General features: G+C 36.7%; 1 protein-coding gene across 1 annotated transcript in view; it reads right to left on the reverse strand.

Moving 5' to 3' along the window:
• The window catches only part of RPS6KA2 (ribosomal protein S6 kinase A2), a 142392-nt gene that overhangs the window by 69412 nt on the left and 51103 nt on the right, over positions 1–21877 (reverse strand). Inside the window, exons 4-5 of the mRNA XM_015818361.1 lie at positions 3258–3338; positions 2247–2326 (exon numbers count right to left, since the gene is read on the reverse strand). Of these exons, the coding sequence (XP_015673847.1) occupies positions 2247–2326; positions 3258–3338 (161 nt within the window). The remainder of the gene's footprint in view (positions 1–2246; positions 2327–3257; positions 3339–21877) is intronic.

Below are 21877 nucleotides of genomic sequence, written 5' to 3' on the forward strand. Positions count from 1 at the left end.
GTGGATGTTCGATTATTTATATTCCTTTGCACATTGCATTCAAAAGCTGCTTTGCAATGTGGGACTATGTAAAGCACTACTTTTTGAACTGTTAAAAAGACATACATTATTTTCAAGGTTCGATCAGCCATCCAGAAGCTGCTACAGTCTGTCTCTCTATATCAGTGGTTCTCAACCTTTTTAATGCCGTGACCCCAACCGGTCGTAAGTCGAGGACTAAACCGGTCGTAAGTTGAGGACTACCCAACCGGTCGTAAGTCGAGGACTTTCCCTGCCCGGGAGCACCGCACATGCGTGGTTCCGCCCCCTGCGCCGGCCGAGGCGTAGCTGGCAAGCAGCAGAGACGGAGCAGGCCGACCACCAGCTGGCCCAGCCCAAGGGAGGTAAGGCACCCGCTGAAAAAGGGAAAAAAAATGGCGGACAAAAAAATGGCGGACAAAAAAAATGGCGGACAGCCTTGCTTGGCGACCCCCGTGAAATGGTCAATCGACCCCAAATGGGGTCCCGACCCACAGGTTGAGAACCACTGCTCTATATGCATGTGCATGTAGGGACACTTTGCAGGCACACTGGAAGGGAGAGAGTTGGGAACAGCTTCTGCAGCAGCCCTATCACCTTTGCAAATGACATGGATGCTTGAAAAGGCAAAAGTAGGTGCTTCTGCATGTTGAAAGGTGTCTCTTTTGAATACTTTGCAAAGCCCTACGGATTATAACATAAAAAGGAGAAGAGAAGCATGGGGTTGTTTTTGTCTAGGGCACATGGCAAGGTATATTTCAAGAGAAAACGTGTTTGGATGCTAGAAGAAATACATGGTTATGATTGATGGCTGGCCAGTTCCAAGAAATCAAACGAATGCCATCTCTGTTGCCAGCAAATGGTTAGCAGAAGGCCTTCTTCCTCCTCTTCCCAGCTGTTCTATTATTCTTCAGATGGTGCTTTAATCACTAGTCACATTCTGGGATGGTTGGCCAAGTTTTTCTGAGTCTTTATAGTGCGTCGCCCCCAGGGCTGATAGGAACAAGAAGAGTGGGGAATGCATTCTGGATGGTATAAGCAAAATTTGACACAGCGGTCATTTCCTTATAATCTCAGCCTGCTATTTACTAGCTACTTTGAGAACTTTTTGGTGATCCTCATCTCTTGGGAACTTCTGCTTTTAGAATGATCAAGAGGAGGACTTGTCACTTATTGTTCAAAGCAACTGGGCAGGAAGAAAGGAAAGCAGAATTCAAGGAGTGCAGCTTCATTATCACTCCATCTTGCATAGATTATTCCAAAATCCATAATTGTATAATAGCACTTTAATAGCACTGATCAAAATGACAGAAAGTCCTGTATTTTTTTGTAATTGCTCCAGATTATAATAAGAATTGCCAAATTTTGGTTGTGGGGAATATGTGTGGGTAAGGGCATGGACTGACTGAATGGGACTAACAGTACAAAATGGGAAGATGTGAGTGTGTCATGTGTGTTAGCAGGGCTGGGATCTTCCAGGAATTTTCCTGATTCTGAGGAGTGGGTGTGCTTTTGCTTTATTTTTACAATTATGTTAAATCAATTTCAAAGCTTCCATTTGAATCTCTTTATTTCCTGCCTCAAAATGCTAGAAACAATTTTTCAGCAGTACTGTTATTGCTGCTAACATTTGGCAATGGAATCAAAGGGAATTCTGGCAAGCACACACACACACAAAAAGAGTTCAGGGGATACAGGCAGGTGTCCACCTGCAGGTTGCTGAGCCATGGATTAGGTGATACTGAAAATAGGAAATGGGAAAGAAAGAAGTTCCAAATTGGACCAGGTTCACAGCCATGACTTTTTAAATCCAGTCTCAAAATAGAGACGGTAGACAAATTGGTTTCTACAAGTGGTTGTTGGTAATATCAGATGACAGCTAGGTCAAAGAAACACTGGTCCTGTTTCTGAAAGATACAACATTTGACTTTATCCCAGATTGTAAAACACAATTGGCAGAAAAATCGACTTGGTTCACTTATAAAGATTTGATTAAACCAGTTTTCTTTACCCGGGTATTTTCCAGATAGGTTGCACTCAACTCACAAAGCTGTTAAGATATAATGAACTGCACTAAAAAAGGCTTAGATAAAAATGAAGTGCCAAATATGCACATCATAAACAAACGAGCAACCATAAAAATGGATTCTGCTATGAAGGAACACAGAGACAGCAGTTTATTATTTTGCTTTGTTTTTAATCATCAACATTTAGCTTATTGGTCTTACCTCTTTCGAAAGTCTGGTAAAAAGGTCCCCTCCTCGCAGGAAATCTAGTATGAGATACAGTTTTCCTTCTGTTTGAAATGCTGCAGTGAAGAAAGTGACAATGCTGAGTTTTTGATAACAATACTCTACACACAGATTGCAATTGAGTGTGCTTAGATGCAGCTAATGATCTAATCGTTATTATGCATAATTCTAATAAGATGGGTTCAGACATTGCACCTAACAATTTTTTTTTCTTCCGTTCAATGGTGATTTTCAGACACTGCCTGGACAAGATTTCTTGGCAAGGTTTTGCAGAAGTGGTTTGCCACTGCCTTCTTCCTAGGTGAAGAGAAAAATGATACAGGTAATCCTCAACTTTCAACCCTTTGTTTAGTGACTGCTTGAAGTTACAACAGCACTGAAAAAAAATGACTTATACCTGATTTTCACATTTACGACCTATTGCAGCATCCCCATGGTCACATGATCAAAATTCAGGCACCTGGCAACCGGCATGTATTTATGACGGTTGCAATGTCCCGGGGTCATGTGATCTCGCCATTTGTGACCTCCCCAGGTGGTTTCTGACAAGCAAAGTCAAGATTCACTTAACAATTGTAGTCATTCGCTTAATAACTGTGGCAAAAACGTCATAAAATGGGGCACAACTTATTTAACAACTGTCTTGCTTAGCAATGGAAACTTGGGACTCAGTTTTGGTTATAAGTTGAGGACTACCTGTCAAATACTGTCCAGCTGACTTCGTGCCTAAGGCAGAACTAAAACTCATGACCTGCCATTTTCTAGTCTGATACCATTACATCAAACTGGCTCTGGCTCTTTATTTTAACTATGGATTTTTGAACAAACTATCATAGAGGGCTTTACATATAAAATTAAGCTTTGTCATCATAGATGACAAAACATAATGCCTGGTTTAATAGTTAATGATTTTGAACAGTACAGGATGATATATCCAGTTGAAAATGCCCACAGAGCCATGTGAATTCTATATTAGAGAAATCTTACCATAATGAAGTTTTACAATGAAAGGATGATTCACTTCAGCCAAAATGTCTCTTTCCATTTTTGATCGTACGCGATCTCGGACTACAGAAAAAAAATAAAATAAAGATATCTTCAGATGTAAGAGTCTTGCCTTGTGATTTTTGTGGGCTGTATGGCTTGCCACTTAATGGAGCATCATGAGCAAAAGAAGATGTGTTTTGCATACATCCAGAATTTTTGCAGGATTAATGTTAGCTCCCATTGCTGGACAGAGTGGAGACAAGCCACTTGATGCTCTAGTCAGAAGAACAAAAGTTGTCACTACTTGAACAGTTTCCTCCTAAAATTATTCTTTCCTGCTTTTTGTAAATATGTGCAATATATACATACAGAACATTATTTCTTGCTAGACATGCCCCTTACAGCAATGATACTATTAGAACAGTAATCTTTCCCACCCTTTGTTAAGTTGATAAGTTAATTGTCTAAAATGAGCTAAGAACAGCTTTTAAAATGAGATATCCACTCAGCTAAAGAGAAATGGCAATGAAATACTAAAATATCACTTTGCATTTTAAATACAGACGGGAAAAAAGAGAAATGGAACTTTTGAGCTAATCACTCTCTGGAGATCTATGGACTTTCAGCATGTCTACTCAGGAATAAGTCTTGCAGAGATGAAGATTTCATGGGTTGCAATCTAATTGGAGTAAACCATTTGATACAGTTATGTCTTACTTTAGAATAATAAATAAAATAAGTATTAACTCTGCTATACTTCTTCATCTAAAAGAAATAATGAACACATGGTTTCTGGAATTCTCATTGCCTGGGGAAACAGGAATATATAATGACATTAAATCATATCAAAAGGTACCAGCTGGAGGTCACTTCTAAATACATTTGAGTATGGTTTCTGATCTAATGTTATTGGACAGGATGACTCATGGAGAATAATTTCCTGGATACAGTCTTGATAAAAACATTGGACTTTTCAAACAATTAGTAGAAATGAAAAGTCAAAAACTCGAGCAGAGGAGATGAATTTTATTTTTTTGCGAAGAGGGACAGAAATATAATTAGGGAGCATCTTCTGGGTTCAAAATAATTTTACAAAATGACAAGAAGATGCATCACAATAGTGACTAACTGTATTTCATAACAATTTGCCATGCTGTAGTTATTAGATTATGTCACATGATCCCAGATAACCTATCGGTGTCTTGATCCACATTTGAATGGAGTTGCGTGTGCAGTATTTATCTTATTAAGTACCTTCTTTAACTATTTCCTAAACATACTACAAAATAACAATATTTAACTCAGCCAACAGTAGTGCACATGTCTAGGAATTTGAATATGGGTTTGGGAAATCCTGCAGCCCAGCTTTAATTTTCTTTTTTTTTCTTGAGGTCTGGGGGAATTCTCCCTTTGTCCTTTTCATTTCATAGGAATGAAAGCATGAAATCCCATAGGCTGAAATCTCTTCATGAATTGCTACAGTCACAGCCATAAAGGAACCTCCTTCAGAAATTGCCAGAAACTGAGGCGTATTAGTTGGAGACCTGAAAGCAGAGCACATAAATGTGTTCCTGCATTTGTCACAATAAAGTTCTATCATAAGCACCTAACAGCACGTATCTAAGTCTGTCCTTTCTTCAACAGAAATAAGAAACTATTGAAAAGCTTTTTGCTGCCTGTTATTTCAAAGGCAATTATAAATGATTGCAAGGAAGATGTCGATTCCTTTTTGAGAGAGTGGTATCCACTTTGAAAGAAACTATGTAGACTACTAGAAATGTAACCTGAAGCTAGATCATGTAGATACCGTAACTATGGAATAACTCATGTTCTGGTTATTGGTTGTTTAAAGATCTTTTCCCATTAGACTTCAGATCTGGTATTGTCATTCCGGAGAGAAGAACCGATTGAATGTGACTGTGTTAATTCTTCTCTACCCCTGAGCCCTATCAATACCATCAATCAGAATTAGAGGCATCATGAGGGTGGGGAGTGACAATAACACTGTTGTTTTGTCACCTTCACTCCTGTTGTAGTGTTTTGAGACATCTCACACAAGTGCAAAAGGACAAAGCACTCAGTGAGATGTTGCTTTCATAATTTTGATGAAATCCTGCAGATGCTTGTGATCATAATTTCTTCCTGGACTGGGTGTCTCAATCAAGTGTTAAATATATTGCATATATTCTGATCATATTGTATATCAACAATAGTCTGCTTCTTATGTGGAAACAATAACAATTGCTTTATTGGGAATTGGGAGGTATATAAATTTAATAAATAAATAATAAGATAAGTTATATGATAAGGGTTCTTTGGTAACCTTGCCATGTAATGTGATCAGCCATGTCTGACCCAGCAAAGGAAGGCGATGGATATGTGACATTCAGTTACAGTTGGTAATTGTTATGAGTTTTCTACTTCCATAAACACTTTAGACCAAGTTGTATAATTGTTTACTGAAAGTGCAGATGTTAGTAACTTACTCAAGAGCCTGTTTAGCAGCAGGAATGGATTGGTTTTCATTCAGTTACTTTACAGAATAACGCAAAATATTTAGCAGGCTTCTCTTTCTAGCCCATGATTATTTTCTATGGATCAGATTATTAATTTTGAAAGTCAAGTCACAGTTCCTTCTACACTGTAAGGGTTAATTGCTTGTGTGATGTAGTCTGGGGCGAGGAATTGTATCTAACTAGCATCACTATGTTAGAGCTAGGCAAACCATTCATGTTCCAAGGAAGATTGGCACATTTTTCTCCTGAGAGAGATTCTGTAGCTTTAATGACTATATTATGTGCTTTAGTTAAATAGGTATGATTTGCCTCAGTGGGAGAATAAGATGTTAAATTTGTAGACTTAAATATGCCTGCTGAGTAGATGTCAGCTCGGTGAGGGGCATTTAGACAGAAGCTTTTTTTAAAAAGCAAAATCAGTTTTGGCATAACGTTTTAAAGAGACAATAATTCTGGATTCCAGAGACTTCTTCTTCCTCAGGGAAAGCCACTGAAGAAAAGGAGATCAAATCCTGTTAAAACTCTAACAGTATAGGAAGTTAAAACAGAATATATATGTACTGGAGCAGAAGGCTTGTAATTGCCTAATTCGAGCCCCTTTCTAATACCTGGACTCAGCCTTGAAACAAGAGAAAAACAATCCTTTTTGTAAAGCTAACGTGATTTTCTTCTGCTGAAACCAATGAAAGGGGGAAAAATCAGTGCAGAGGAAAGGGGGGGGGGCAGAGATAGTGGAAAAAGAGAACTAATCTAACTGGGCTTAACAAAAGGATTTTGGTTTCTTCCTCTCCAGCTCACAGGGCTGGTCTGATTTTTATTCCTGCATGTGTTTGGAATAAATCTAACTGAATGCAGTGGGACTTACTATAGTGTATTATACTGTAAATACTTACAGGGTAAGTATTATAATGGAGGAATGCGTGGGGTTTCTTTTCCTCCTTAAAAAAACATTTTGGGCCAAAAACATTTGCAAATTACAATCACTTTGACATGGCATAAACATTGTTGTAGAATCCCCCAAATCTGACAGATTAGTTAAATCTTAAATCATTAATGATTTAGCTTGGATACATTTCCAAATTAAATCTACAGGGCTTTGGACCAACGATATGGATAACAGTGCATATCATCTAGTTTGTAGATAAAGCTGCTTGGAAATGGGTCCTATTGACTTCCATCATGCCTAGTTCTGAGAAAACCTGGAGAACTGCAGCCAGAAGTCTGCATTCAAATGTGATACTTTGTAGAATAAATAGCAATATTGCACTGAAGTAATCTGCATGGTGTTTTTCTTAAATAAAATATTTCCCTGTGAGCAGTGCTTTTTTTTTTGTCATAGAATGCACCGGAACGGAGTTCCAACACCTTTTTTTGATGGATTTTCCAAGTTTTAAAAGTAACTTTTGAAAATTTGATGTTTGGTCCATGTGGACTTGAATCGCCCTGTCGAGTGTAGCAAGTCGGAGGCAAAATCATTAAAACGGTGCATGAGGACTGCTTGTGTGTCAAGTCCGATGCATGCGTACTTTGTCCGCGTTGGTTGTGATGGCACTGCTCGGCTTGTGGCACTGCTCGGCTTGTGATTGGTCATGTGGTCGCATGCTGAGCGCTTACTGCGGGCAGCGACCATTATGTTTTGTTACACAACTGACGTGTGTGGGTATGTGTTCAGTGATTGACTACGTGTGACAGGTAAATAATTTCTTTATTTTAAAAAATAGTTGGTGAATTGAAAATCTTTTTTTTAATTTTTAGTGTAAAAGTGTGACCCCAAATTTAAAAATGAAAAAAATCACTAATTACTTCTCAACCACCGGTCCTGCTAAGAACTGAATATATAATTATTTTAATATAAGATTAACAAGATGTGAGTTCCGGCACCTTTTTTTTCTTACAAAAAAAGCACTGCCTGTGAGAACAACAATTCTTTTTATTTGTATTATGCATCCCTCTAAGGACCTCAAGGCTTCCTGTTAATCTACATTTCAGGAGCTGAAAAAAGCCCAGTGGGAGGGGTTTCCTCTGGATGCCTTCGCTTTCCTTGAAAGGTGGGTCTGTAGGTTACTGGTTTTATTATTTTACCCCTGTTTTGTTTACACTCCTTTCATTTTCTTCCTTTTTATTATTGTAAGCCATCTAGAGTAGCCCCACAGCAAGATAGGCAGAAAATAAATTTAACAAATAAATAAATATACTTTGTATTTTTGCCTTTGTTTACTGAATAGGTGGCTAAGGGCTCATTATTTTCCCCCGGTTGATTGACAATTGTACAACTACCAAATCCCTTCTCCCAAATCAAGTGTGCCTTGTACATGTTGTGTAACTTTTTAAAGTTGTGCCACTTAGTGTTGAATATCAAAAAACGGTTCCCTTGGAAATGCTGCATGAGTTTTGTATGTGGATATTTTTTGTTTTGAAAAACAAATTCAGAAATTGCACTATAAAATGTTTAGAAAAACAAACTGTATTGCCAAAAATTCTATGCAGACCACTCCGAAATTAGAGAATACTTTATGTCTATAGATAGAAGAGGAATACAAGTTATTCTCAAACACATCAATGCTGCTTCGCTAGCAAGCAAAGAAAAATTAAAAAAATGATATAATGAAATATGCTATTTAGCAGTTAAGGTTCAATTGCTAGTTTCCGATTTTAATAGTTTATGAAGTGACAACCTTATATAATTGCATTAAACTTCCACAGAAAAAGCTAAGGAGTGGCATTTCAATAAAAGTTCTTTTGTTCTTATCATAGTGGTGCTCTTTTTATGTAAGAACATCACATTGCTATCATGATGACTTTCTTTTTAGTAATGAAATAAAAACATAATAAGAGGGAACAAAAGGTGAAACACAACCCATGAAACCCAACAAGAGACTGCAGCTTAGTAGCAGCACATATAATTGATTTCACATAGCTCTTTTTCTGATCCCTGTCATTTCCATTAAAAGATCAATGGTCTAATGATGGGAACATCTTCTGCTCACAAATCCTGAGGATCAGGGAATTATTAGCCTAGATTATTAGTATTAAAAAATTTGGTTCTTTCTCCTGCCACTACTCTAAGCCCATCCTAAAGCTCCTCTTCCACAGGCTCAAACCCTGAATTGTACCGGGCTATTATTTGTCGATGCACCTTTCTCCAAGAAATTTTTAAGTAATACTTTCTAACACTCAGTCTTTTCTCCAAATAAATTGTATATTTCATCTCTCTTTGGTATGACTATATTGAAGACCAAGACGATTGAGACTACAGATAGTCCTCAAATTTCAACCATTTTTTTAATGACTATTCAAAGTTATAACAGCACTGAAAAAAGTGACTTTATGGCTGGTCCTTGCACTCAAAACCATCATAACATCCTCATGGTCATGTGATCGGAATTTGGGCAACTGGCATGTATTTATGACAGTTGCAGAACCCAGGTCATGTGATTTCCATTTGCAACCTTCCCAGACAGATTGTGATAAACAAAGTAAATGGGAGAAGTTAGAATCACTTAATGACCAAATGATTTACTTAACAACTGCAGTGTTTTGTTTAATAACCATGGCAAAAAGGTCGTAAAATCAGGCACAACTCACTGAACAATCGCCTTGCTTAGCAATAGAAATTCTGGTCCCAATTGTGATTGTAATTGAGAATTATCTTTGTCTATACCAGGGGTCTGCAACCTTGACAACTTTAAGACTTGTGGACTTCAGCATAGCTGGCTGAGGAATTCTGGGAGCTGAAGTCCACAAGTCTTAAAGTTGTCAAGGTTGCAGACTCCTGGTCTATACAGTATACATGTACTATTAAATAAAATAAATTCATTTTCCATCTTGTTTATACTTCTCTGTCTTATTAAAGGCAAAGACGTCTTCAAGTCACAATTAGATCCAGTTTGGTAATTACATGGACACGATCGTGCAGTTTTCTTAAAACAATACAGAAACACTTTGTTACTGCATTCTTTTGGGATGTTTTGTCATTTCCCAGCTCTGGAATTTCCTGCTGATCTAAGTAATAATCTGGGCCAACCCTGTTTAGCTTTTGAGCCCAGATATAGTTGGCCAGATGTTGCCTCTTTCTAAGACTTTTTCCATTATATTACGTAGTTAATGTTGTTCCAAATTAACAATGTTGCTGTTGGTTATTTCTGATTTATTTTTAAATGATTTATTAAACATTGTTTATAGGACTGGAATCATGGTTCCTTTGGAGTCCTACTGATATAGTGATTTACGGTCTTAAAGCTGCCTAATATTCTCATGTTACCACTTTTAAAAATTTACAATTTTCATAGAGATTTTAGGCAATCACTTTACTATGTCATATGCCAATTTCAAAACAAGAAATAAAAGTCTGTTTTGTTTATTCAGCAACTTTACTTAAATCATAATCAAAACCCAGTAAAGCAAAACCAAAGCAAAACCCAACAAACAATTGGAATAAAGTGACGTAACTTTGTACATGATAACTGCAGCAAGATTGTTGTATGTACAAAGATGGAAAAATTCAGCATTATCCACAATGGAGGAATAGTTGGTGAAAATGATGGAATATGCTGAGATGGCTATTTTTCTATTTTTTCTTTACTTTTTCTCCTTTTTGCACTTGCATTTATCTTCCTTTTCTTACTTTATACTACTTCATGCATCTTTTTATATTATTTTGAAAAATCTTTAATAAAATTGTATAAGTATATAAAAACAGCAAAGTCACTCTACATCCTAAGAATATGGATCATGCTGATTTAGACTTGCCAGATTCCAGCTGCTATCAACCATGCAACTAAAGCAGATGTTAATTGGTTGATCTTGAAAAAGCTAAGTAGGATAACACATTAGAACTTCAAGGGCGCCCTGGTTTTGCATCTGCAGCGCATGGCGGTGCGAGAGCGGACCTCCGCTCCCCACGGCTAGTTTCTTTCTGCTTAGGGGACCCTAGATGGGTCCGAAGTTGCCCCGGAGAGGTGACTGTGAAGGAGGGGTGCCCTGTCGATCACGGAGCAATGGCAATCGCTTTGTTTGATACGGGGAAAGCCTTCTGAACCCGACAGGAGAAAGGCTAGTGTGAGATCAGCGTCTAGCCCAAGCTGCTTGCAGCCAAAGTCCCAGAGCACGAACTTAAACATCGGTGAACAGCGTGCTTGGAATTGGTGAGAGTACTGATCTTCTTTCTTCTATCTACTATTTAAATCCTTGAAAAGATCCCCAAAGCAAGAAAACCTCCAGAAGTGAAGGGAGGCGACTATATCCCCATTCCCTTACAGACAGAAGCAGCAAATTAACATAAAAGGTTGAAAGAGATGTACCAAAATTTGATTTAAAATATTTCAGTCTGGACAAATCTAGGAACTAAAAAACTGTCAAGATTATACCCTAAAAAATTTCTGATGGAATTATAAAAATATATAACAAAAATAACTTTTTGATGGAAAGAAAAATTGAAAAAAGAAATAACTGCTGACATCTAGTGGAGAATCAGAGAATAGAACACTAACAATAAGGACTCAGAAATTGGCAGAATGCCCAGAAACAAAGAAAAAGTTGTTCCTTTGAATTGCAAATAACCTTGAAGACAGCTGGGAATAAAAGAAGAGCCAACTATAAGATTAAAAAGTGTTTGGAAAAAAAACTCACCTAGACTGTTGCTTAAACCTAAGAACTGTTTATGGGTGAAAAAAACTTTGACTTTTTGGCTAATCCTTTAGAGGAGAATTTGCTGGAAGGATTTAAAGTGCCTTAATATACTGAATCTGTAATTTTGACTGACTGATAAATTGACTTTTGAATTAAAACATTGATGAAAGATTATTTAAAGGGGGGAGACAACATGGATATCACATACATATCAAAAAATGACAGGATGCCACATTCAATATTTTCTATGGAAGGACTAGCCTGGAAAATCAAGGGCCTCCAGAAGCAATACTTCAAGACAAGATAAATACTTTCCCGGAGGAAATATATGTAATGTTAGGACAAATACAAATGACAATAGATTCAAACCATGATGAAATTCAAAACAACTTTGAGGATTTAAATAAGCATATTTCCAATCTAAATCTACAATTAAAAAATACTCAGGAAATAACAACAAAGGAACAAACAAATCAGACAGCAGATTATGAACTAGAAGAGTATGATCAAATTGATGAAATAACAAAGGAAAAGAATTACAATTTGACACAAACAGGAAAAAATCCATAAGGTTCTGATACAACAAGAAAAATGGAATTATTAGGAGAACTATTAAAGTTTGGGGGACAGAAAGAATTTATCTTACTTACTTCATCTTTTGCATTCCCAACAACATTTGTAAAAGTACAGGAACTGTTGGGTAAGCGGATTACATCAATCTGGGAAATTATTTGGCAAAAGAAGATCACAGACAGATACAAGAGATTTGACTGGCCCTACCAGATGGACTATTACGTGAATAAACATTTGTTTGAATATGGCTAAAAGAACAGAGAATTTCAAACATAAAGGGGCCTTATAACAAGAAGCATAATGAGATTTAAGTAATATAGTATGTTTTATAATATATTAAATGTTAAAATAGTAGGTTGATGTAACTTTTATTAATGTATAAGTAAAATATAAAAGGATGTTATATCTAAATACTATAAGACAGATAAAAAGTATAGTATTTTTATAATGCATGACATAAAATATTGGGACGATGTACCTAAATGGGAAAATTTAGACAGTGAGATGACTAATATGAAGAAATTATGACTGATAAGAATTGGATTGAATATAAGAGAACCTAAGCAAACAAAAATTATAAAAATAGGATGTATGCTGAACTAATGAGATGATGGTTATGAGAATAATATAAGCTGAAAAAAATGTTATATAGAGAGGTTATTATTTGTATAAATATAAAAAATGCCTATACCTAATCATTTATATACTGAAAATATTAAGAATTATATTTTGGCTAAGGTTGAAGAAGGAAAATACAAATGGGAGAAGGGAAGATCAAAGAAATGTATTATTAATTAATATATTCATTATGGAATTATCAAATTTAATCATTATCGATTGTTAATTAATTATTACTGTCCTTTTTTTTCCTTGTTAAAATGTAAACCAAGACAACACGCTGTACACCAGGCACTGGAGACTGTTATAGTTAAAAACCAATAAAATATCTATATTAAAAAAAAAAAGAACTTCAAGGGCTATGGGCAAAACTAGGAAGTAAAAAAAAAGGTGTCTCCTTATTGCTGCCAAGAAACCTAGATGGACATGTTCATGAAGTCATCAGGATTCTAGTTCAATTCAAATGAAGATTTATCTTTAGCATTATAAAAGGCAAACAAGGACAGCTGCAAAAGAATGCCGCTTCAAATGATTAAAATTGTTAAATACTATGGAAATCTAAAAGTTGTATGGTTTTGCATGATTTTGTTTTGTTTGGAAGATGGGTTCATAATTTGAATCACAGAAGGGCCAATGCATAGCCCAACTTGAAGTAAAAGTAGAACTTGGCTGATACTTGGAGAGCAATAGGAAGTCCTGAGCATGGAGGTTGAAGCAGAAAGTTAAAGAAAAATCAGAAGGCAAAGGCAAACCATTTTAGCATTGTTGCCAACAACCTCCTGCCCCCTAGCCCTCCAGACACATCTGTGTAGTCTCCAAGAATTGAGCTTACTCCTGGGAATATTTTCAACTGAGGTTGCAAATAGAGATCTCGAGACAATAGCAATAAATACAGGCACCATGATAACAGCATCACAACAATTCCAAGATTGAAGTTAAAAATGTGGGACAATCAGCTGTTGCAGAGAGTTATTGCTGGTTATGGAGCATGCAGGCTGCAGTAACTACGGATATCCTGGAAATCAATGGGAAGCTGAGCTAGTTGAGGGTGATGAAGAGATGACACTAACAGCAAAGATACAGGATGCTGTGCCCCAGTAAGAACCTGGCAGGAAAGAGAAGTCTAAGAAGCTTGCATAAGTGCAGCTCAAGATGGGGTAAGTAAGTGAGTGGTATGGAAGAAAATAATAATGAACATGAAGGTTGGGAACTTGGCAGAGGAAAGGAAAAAAACCCCTTATCATACCTATTTCCTTAGCTTTTTATGACTATAACTTTGTTGTTTGTATCTCATGATTTATGTTGATTGCTTTTATTTAGTATCCTATTATGATTTATGTTGACTGATTATTTAATGTCCTACGACTATCACTGAGTGTTGTGTCTTATGATTTATGATGATTGTATTTTATGATTATGATCATGATTTATCTCTTGTTGCTTGTATATACACTGAGAGCTCATGGACCGAAGACTGTAGAGATAGAGGTCATGTAGAGGCCGTATGCAGCACACTGCCACGGCTCAAATACCTACATGATCTCACCTACATGATCTCACCAAGTTCACACCACCAGGATGTTGCAGAACACTGCCCCTAGCTGGTGCCCCCTGGCTGGTATATTCTTAAGGATTGGCGAGGAGAATCCACCAATAAAAATGCTGTTGCTATTTTATCTTATGCTGCCTGGAAAAACTGTATAAAAGCAATAAACACTGCGAAGGCAGTCAGACATCTTTGCACTCTGCAATGACTGATCTCTGATTCCATCAGGAGACAAATTCCTGGTGTGTGTTCAATCACATTTGGCCAATAAAGAATTGTATCATATTCTAACCGCAAAAAAGAGGAGGAGGAGGTTGACACAAAAAATGGCAAATTAATTACCACTGGTAATCAAGGAAGCAAAAATCCTTGAAACTTGGCATAGTCTCCAAATCCAAACATTTGCATTTTATTTACCACATGTTCTGACAAAGGCATAATACAATCATTAACGCCATCATGCTCATCATCATTAAAAAAAAAAGATCTCGAGTTATCTCCTCTATTATGAGTTGTTAATAATAGGAATTCTTTCTGGCTTTCATCAATTGCAGCTTCCCTTCACACTGATTTACATTACTGTATTATTTTATTGCCATATGAATATCAATAATCAAAACTTTTCACAGCAATGGAAGGAAACAGATGACAGCACTACCAGACAAACTCATGCCACTATTAAGAAGATATTTTTGTAACCAAAGCATTTGTCCTACTGTTTGCATTTTAATTCATTTAATGAATGATGCTGGTTGGGACAAGTCTGGAAATACAAATAAATCCATGCCTTCAAAAGAGATGTAAAAGACATCTCTGTAGATTTGTGTGACAGTGAAATAGTGCAATATGTGAAAATGGTTTTTGCTATGGCATGAATCAGTAGCACTGAATGGAATCCATTTTTTGTATTAGTAAGGGGACGCGATTATAAACATTTACTCTGTATAAGCAGAAAAGTTCATCTGACATTTTTTGTATGGGTGAAGACACAAAAGATAATGCCCAAACCAAATATGCTGTATGTGAAACTGTGGGGACAAGGTCATAGATAGCAAGTATCAGTGCTTTTTTTTGTCATAGAACGCACCGGAACGGAATTCAAGCACCTTTTTTTGACAAATTGTCCAAGTTTTAAAAGTAACTTTTGAAAATTTGATGTTTGATCCATGTGGACTTGAATCACCCTATTGAGTGTAGCAAGTCAGAGGCAAAATCATTAAAACGGTGCATGAGGGCTGCTTATGTGTTGAGTCTGATGCATGCGTACTTCATCTGTGCTGGTTGTGATGGTGCTGCTTGGCTTGTAACACTGCTGGGTTTGTGATTGGTCATGTGGTCGCGTGCTGAGTGCTTACTGCGGGTGGCGACCGTTATGTTTTGTTACACAACTGATGTGTGTGTGTGTTCAGTGATTGACTACATGCGACAGGTAAATAATTTCTTTATTTTAAAAAATTGTTGGTGAATTGAAAATCTTTTTTTAATTTTTAGTGTAAAAGTGTGATCTCAAATTTAAAAATGAAAAAAAAGTACTAATTACTTCTCAACCACCGGTCCTGCTAAGAACTGAATATATAATTATTTTAATAAAAGATTAGCAAGTTGTGAGTTCCGGCACCTTTCTTCTTACAAAAAAAGCACTGGCAAGGTTTGATAGTAAACTATATGATTTAATTCTGACTTAGCACAATGTGAATCCTATTGTGATAGTTGCAAAATACATTTTACGGATCTTGATTACAACCAATGAGGATTTAATGTAATGCCTGGTCCCAATTATGAAGCCTTATATCCAATTTATTGTGCTTTCTACAGTGTAAAGAAGTCAAAATCTTTCTATGGGTTCTGCCCCCTAGTATAAACTCTAAGCTTTCTCCTCCCACATTTCCAGGTTAATTGATATCTGAGCATTTTCTTGATGGCTTGAGAGGCAGCTGGAGTAGGTCTGTATTGGATCCCTTTAGCCTGTGAACCACTAGTTGCTACCTCAATAGATTCAGCCCTTAAACTCACAGTGTCCTAGCCAAATGAGTGTTAATCACAGAAAGAGCTCTCTCCTTCATCTTTTACACGCTGGGCACTCACTTTTTACCTACTTAGTAGATTTGGGGCTTTAAGCAAAGCCCTTTTTTTTATTTTTCAGGCTCTTTAAAACCAAGTTCAAATATATCTGAATCTACCCCTCTATCTATATACAAATGAAATCTGGAACTGCTTGACAATTTATCATTCTAGTTTTATTTTCTGTCACTGGGTGTTTTTTTTAAATACTCCATCGTATTTATTGGCATTGTATTAATGTTCTTGTTGTTACTCTAAGCCACCGAGAGACCTCTGCTACTGGGCTGTATGTCCATCCTAAATCACGCCAACCAATATGTTTATAGGTTGTTTTATTTATTTACACAATTTGTAATCCACCCAATTCTACACCCTCTGGGAGGCTAGATGGAAAGAATCCAATGCGTCACTTTTGTCTTCTATTTTTTTTACTCAGGAAAACATTCACAGAAACGGACAATTACATCTTTCCAATATAGTGGAGGAATTGGAAGAAAAGCAAAAGTGATGGAATTATGCTACAAGATCCCCTCTCAGGGCACTTGGCATTTTATATTAAGAAAAATCTGGGCACTGCAACTCAGCTTGTAGCAGTAATAAAAGCTCAACCAGGGATAGATTTACTGATCTGCTTACTGCTAGTGGAGGATATAATTCAGAGCACTTACTTAAACCTTCAGTTTAGCTGTGGTAATAACTGCCTTTTAAGTCCAAAAATGACATGATAGTGCATATTGGGAATTGTGATTGTTTTTAATTTACAATCCCTACTCCTGGTTAAAGAATCCCAGAGCCAGTAATAGGAACGTTCTGCAGAAAAGCAATCAGAACAATGCAGCAATAAATCGATGCCATGATTACATTACTGCCTTCCATTTCTTCACTGAGAAAATAATATTTCTTACCATTTAAACATTTAGCACTGCATTCCAAGGACCAAGATCATTAAAAAAAGAAAAACTCAATTGTACAACTGATTTTTTTTTAAAAAAAGTATTTCTAAGCAGCATTAATTTAAAGCATCCATATCTCATTTTGATTGCAATATATCATTGTTTTAGTGCAATACTGATCATATGGAGAGCTTTTTTGAAATCCATATTAACGTGAGTACATTCGTCTTAAAAGCAGTCTCCTTAATATATGTTAATTGATCACTGCACTTGCAATTAACCTCAAGAACAGTGAAAACAAAAGAGTAACTCCACCATTCTAAATACAGCTTTAAAACAAATAACCAGCACTTCATATTTCAGCTAGAAGCAAACTGGTAGCCTTTCAGGTGTAATGTATATAATAATAATAATAATAATAATAATAATAATAATAATAATAATAATACTAATACTAATACTAATACTAATACTAATAATAAAGTTGGAAGGGACCTTGGAGGTCATCTAGTCCAACCTCCTGCTCAGGCAGGAAACCCTATACCATTTCGGACAAATGGCTGTCCAGTTTCTTCTTAAAAATTTCCAGTGTTGGCTGAATTTTCTAAACTAGATAGAAATCAGCCCTACATGGTTTACTTTATATTATACTGTAGTAAGCAGGGGGTTACTCTACAATGTGAAGTCATTTCCTGCTAGAAGGCTACAATTAGCAAAGTTGAAAATAGGTGCTCCTGGCTGGGAAACCAGATAAATATGTGGATTTAGAAAATCCTCCAACTGCATGCTTGGTCCTTTTGAGAGTATATCCCATTCAGACAGCCAGTTTGATGCCAAGGTTAAGATGCTGGCTTAGAAACCAGGAGACTGTGAGTTCTAGGCCTCCCTTAGGCATGAAAGCCAGCTGGGTGATTTTGGGCCAGTCATTCTCTCTCAACTAATCCCACCTCACAGGGTTACTGTTGTGGAGAGAATAGGCAGGAATATTAAGAACATTTGCTGCCTTGAGTTGACCAAGTTTTTTTTTTAAAGTGGGATAGAAATCTACTAATCTACTAAATCTACTAATAATAACAGCCTGAGAGACCTGCCATCTCTCTAGAATGATAACCCCTTGTAATGAAAACGTCTGTCTTGATTGGATTCCGATTTAATTTACCACCCTCATCCAATCAAATACCAGTGGGCAGTATTCAAGGATGCCCAACCAATGATGTCAAGTTATTACCAGGAAATATCTTTGGGTTTCAGGAGGATGTTATTTAATTCCATTTGCAAGCTGCCCAGCTCCCAATGATTCTGGGTGGCTTATAACAAAGGACAGGAAACAATAGGGAAAAAAAACATAACTCCAAATCTCACCACAGAATGTATCTCTCATTTTGGAGAATTATAGTCTCCAATTAATAGTATCTGAAAGCTATAAAAGGGATAAGAACAAAAGCATTGTGATGCAGTGTTGCTTCTCCCTAGACCAGAGGTCCCCAACCTTTTGGGCACCAGGGACCGGTTCTGTGGAGAGAGGTTTTTCTGCGGACCGGAGGGGGTGTGGTTTTGAATACTGCCTGCATCCTGAGGATGGAGCTTTGCTTGTTTGTGTGACCTGGTTGCTGGCATGCTGCGGCCCGGTACTGGTCCACGGACCAGGGGTGGGGACCTCTGCCCTAGACCTCTCAGGTGATAAAAAGGTATCATAGTAGATAGTATTGCTGAGATGTCAAGAATACAATTACAATCTCTATTTGATATCCCCAAAGATAATTAATTAGTCTAACAAAGCCAGCCTTGGTTCCATAGCCACAAGTGAATTTCAAATGGGTAAAAAACAAATTTCCCCCAGATTGTCTCTCTTGATTGCCTTGCTCAACCATGTAAAGGTTTGGCCTTTTATGCCTTTTATGTCCCAAAGCACTAGCAGAGACTTCTTTATAAGTGGACTAATAATTACCTCCTTTAACAAGGCAGCATCCTCTTTAATCCTCAGAGAGGTATTTACGGTGTTAACAAAAGCATTTCTAATAACCTCTTATGAATTAACTGGAAGGCAAGCTGAGCAACAATGTAAAGAATAAGAGGCAAAACATATTGCTCAAACTATCTCTCTACATTCTTGGGTGACAAAAATTGAAATTGATCCAGTTAACCTGTTTAACAGATTTACCAGGTATCATCTGTAGCATACTGGCATTCACCCTGGCCTAAATACAAGATTTTTTTCCCATAAAATATATTTAAAAGACTTTGAGAATTCTATGATTCTGGGAGGAGAAAGGGATGAACAAAGAGTATGATTCAGCCCATTCAAAACTCACACAATCTAACAAACACAAATTTGAGATGTATCTGGACAGAGAAAAATGGCTCTTCTGATGTACTTATCACAACAGCATAGCTCTTCAAATGGGCTTTATGCTGTGCCTTGTTAGATGCAACCTGAATCTTCCTTCTCTTATGTTCTAGTGTCTTGATGCTATAATTTAGCATCTCAAAAGGACAAGATTAAGGTGCTAGAGTCTAGAACAATTCTAGAGATGAGGGGTATCATCTGCTTAGTCCACTTTTATCAGGTCCCTATTAAGGGAAATCATCAATACTTTATGGGAGGGATATGTATCCCCAGCCCAAGGGAGGCAATTTTAAGACAAGACAAGATATAAGATAACCTTTATTGTCATTTTTTTTACTATGGCACAATGGCACACATCAAAAATGAAATTTAGTTGCCTGCTCTCAAAGTGAAACACATACATGACACACACCCAAAATATACTATGTACAACATATGTATAGACTCACATCCCTACATATACATAGCAAATAAATATTAAAGACTGTCCATCTTTCTTCATCTCCAATATGGATTGACATTTGTATGAAAGTTTAGCAGCAAAACTCAGCTTAGTTGTCCCTAGTCTGAAAAGTGTTTCAATCCGGATCGTTCATTTCCCTTCAGCCAAGCAAGGTGCCGCCATCTTATGAACAACAACAAGACTTTTACTGATAAACTCTCCCTTAACCAGGGAAATCTGAGCAATTATAGACCAGTCTCAAATGTTTCTTTCTAAGAAAGAGGGCCAAGATTTGGAGGACTAAGTTCTAAATATATCTGAATAGTACTGATTTTCTGGTATATTTCAACTGAGCTGTCAGTCAGGATAGGGTACTGAAACTGCTTTGTTCAACTTGGGGATGACCTAAGCTGAAAACTAGATGGGGAAATTCTCCTGGTCATCTCAGCACTTACAGTATGTTTATCATAAATCCAATTCTGGATCACTTGGTGGAAGAGCAATACAAGTCTTTCTGTCAGGCCTTTTCAAATAGGTAGTGCTGGAGAAACACTGTTTAACATCTGGGACACTGACCTACAGTGCCCTAAGGAGCTTCATCGTATCCCCACCAACATGATGTTCATAAAACTGCTGGAGAAGTTTTCCAGTATCACCAATCCAGAAGTTCAGTATCAGCAGTACTTGAAGGAGATCTGATTCTATTGCCAAGTGTAGAAGTTAAAAAAAAAATCCTGTTTTGTCTTGCTGGCAACTTTAGGTGTCAGGAATAGAAGAAAGAATGGAGAACCTAATTCTTGCCAACAGACATGAGATGACTGAAGAAATGAAGATGAAAGTACATGGAACCATTGGCAGAAAGTGACCATGCTGATATCAAGAGAAGGAAAAACAGAGAAGAGCACACAATTTTTACTGGAAGGAAAAATGAGAGACATCTAAAAACCCAATGTAATGTACACAGAGTTTTCTAAAAGGCTGAAAATAAAAGGCTAAAATGTGTAAGAAATAAAAGGAAAGGCATAGAATCAAAGAAGGATACAAGTCAGTCACCAGAAATCAGAATTTTGTCAAAAACATTGAAAGTCTAAATAAGCTGAGGCTTGTGAGGAATGCCCGATACCCTGAAAAAAAAACAGAGGTTATATTGTAAAGAAAAGGAAATGAGTTTGTAATGGATGATGACAAGACAACAGAACGTCTTAACTTTGTATTTTATATCCATTTGTCTCAGAAGAGAACAAAGAATTAGCTAGCCATCATTGTTCCACTAGTGAAAGGATTGAGATGCAGCTCAGAATACATATTGAGAAGATTTTTTTTTTTAAAAAAAACCCCACTTAACTGATTTAAGTGAATTCAGTTCTTCGGGGTCAAATGAATTACATCTTAGGTTACTTAAGGAATGAGTAAAGGTTACTGTAGAAGTGCTAACTTTTGAGAACTAGTGAGGTCTGAGAAGATCTGGGAAATTACAGAGCTACAGTATTCATTTGCCTTCTATATTAAGAAAGATGATAGTGATTTTTAAATATCAAGTTAGTGAGGACACAGATAAGTGTTAATCAATTAACAAGAATCAGCATGTATCTATTATAAGTCATGTCAAATTTACTTTACTCCTTTTTTAAATATTTACTACCTTAGTAGATCTTGGGAATGTCACAGACATAACAAAGCATTTCATCATATATGTCATGATATAATCAATTAAATGATAAAACTAAGCTATATAACTGTTAGCATGATTTATACCGTATATTCCGGCGTATAAGACGACTGGGCGTATAAGACGATCCCCAACTTTTCCAGTTAAAATATAGAGTTTGGGCTATACTCACCGTATAAGACTACCCCTGTTCCAACGCACACCAAATAAAAATTAAAAAACATCAGATTTGATTTCAATATGGTAATTTTAATTCAGATGCTTATGACATGCAGGTACTTAGCAGGAAAACTCTCACTTATAAACATAAGGCTGTTTGTCATCAAA

The sequence above is a fragment of the Protobothrops mucrosquamatus genome, unplaced genomic scaffold (genome assembly GCF_001527695.2).
Source record: "Protobothrops mucrosquamatus isolate PMUCROS unplaced genomic scaffold, P.Mucros_1.0 scaffold_135, whole genome shotgun sequence".
Classification (NCBI taxonomy): domain Eukaryota; kingdom Metazoa; phylum Chordata; class Lepidosauria; order Squamata; family Viperidae; genus Protobothrops; species Protobothrops mucrosquamatus.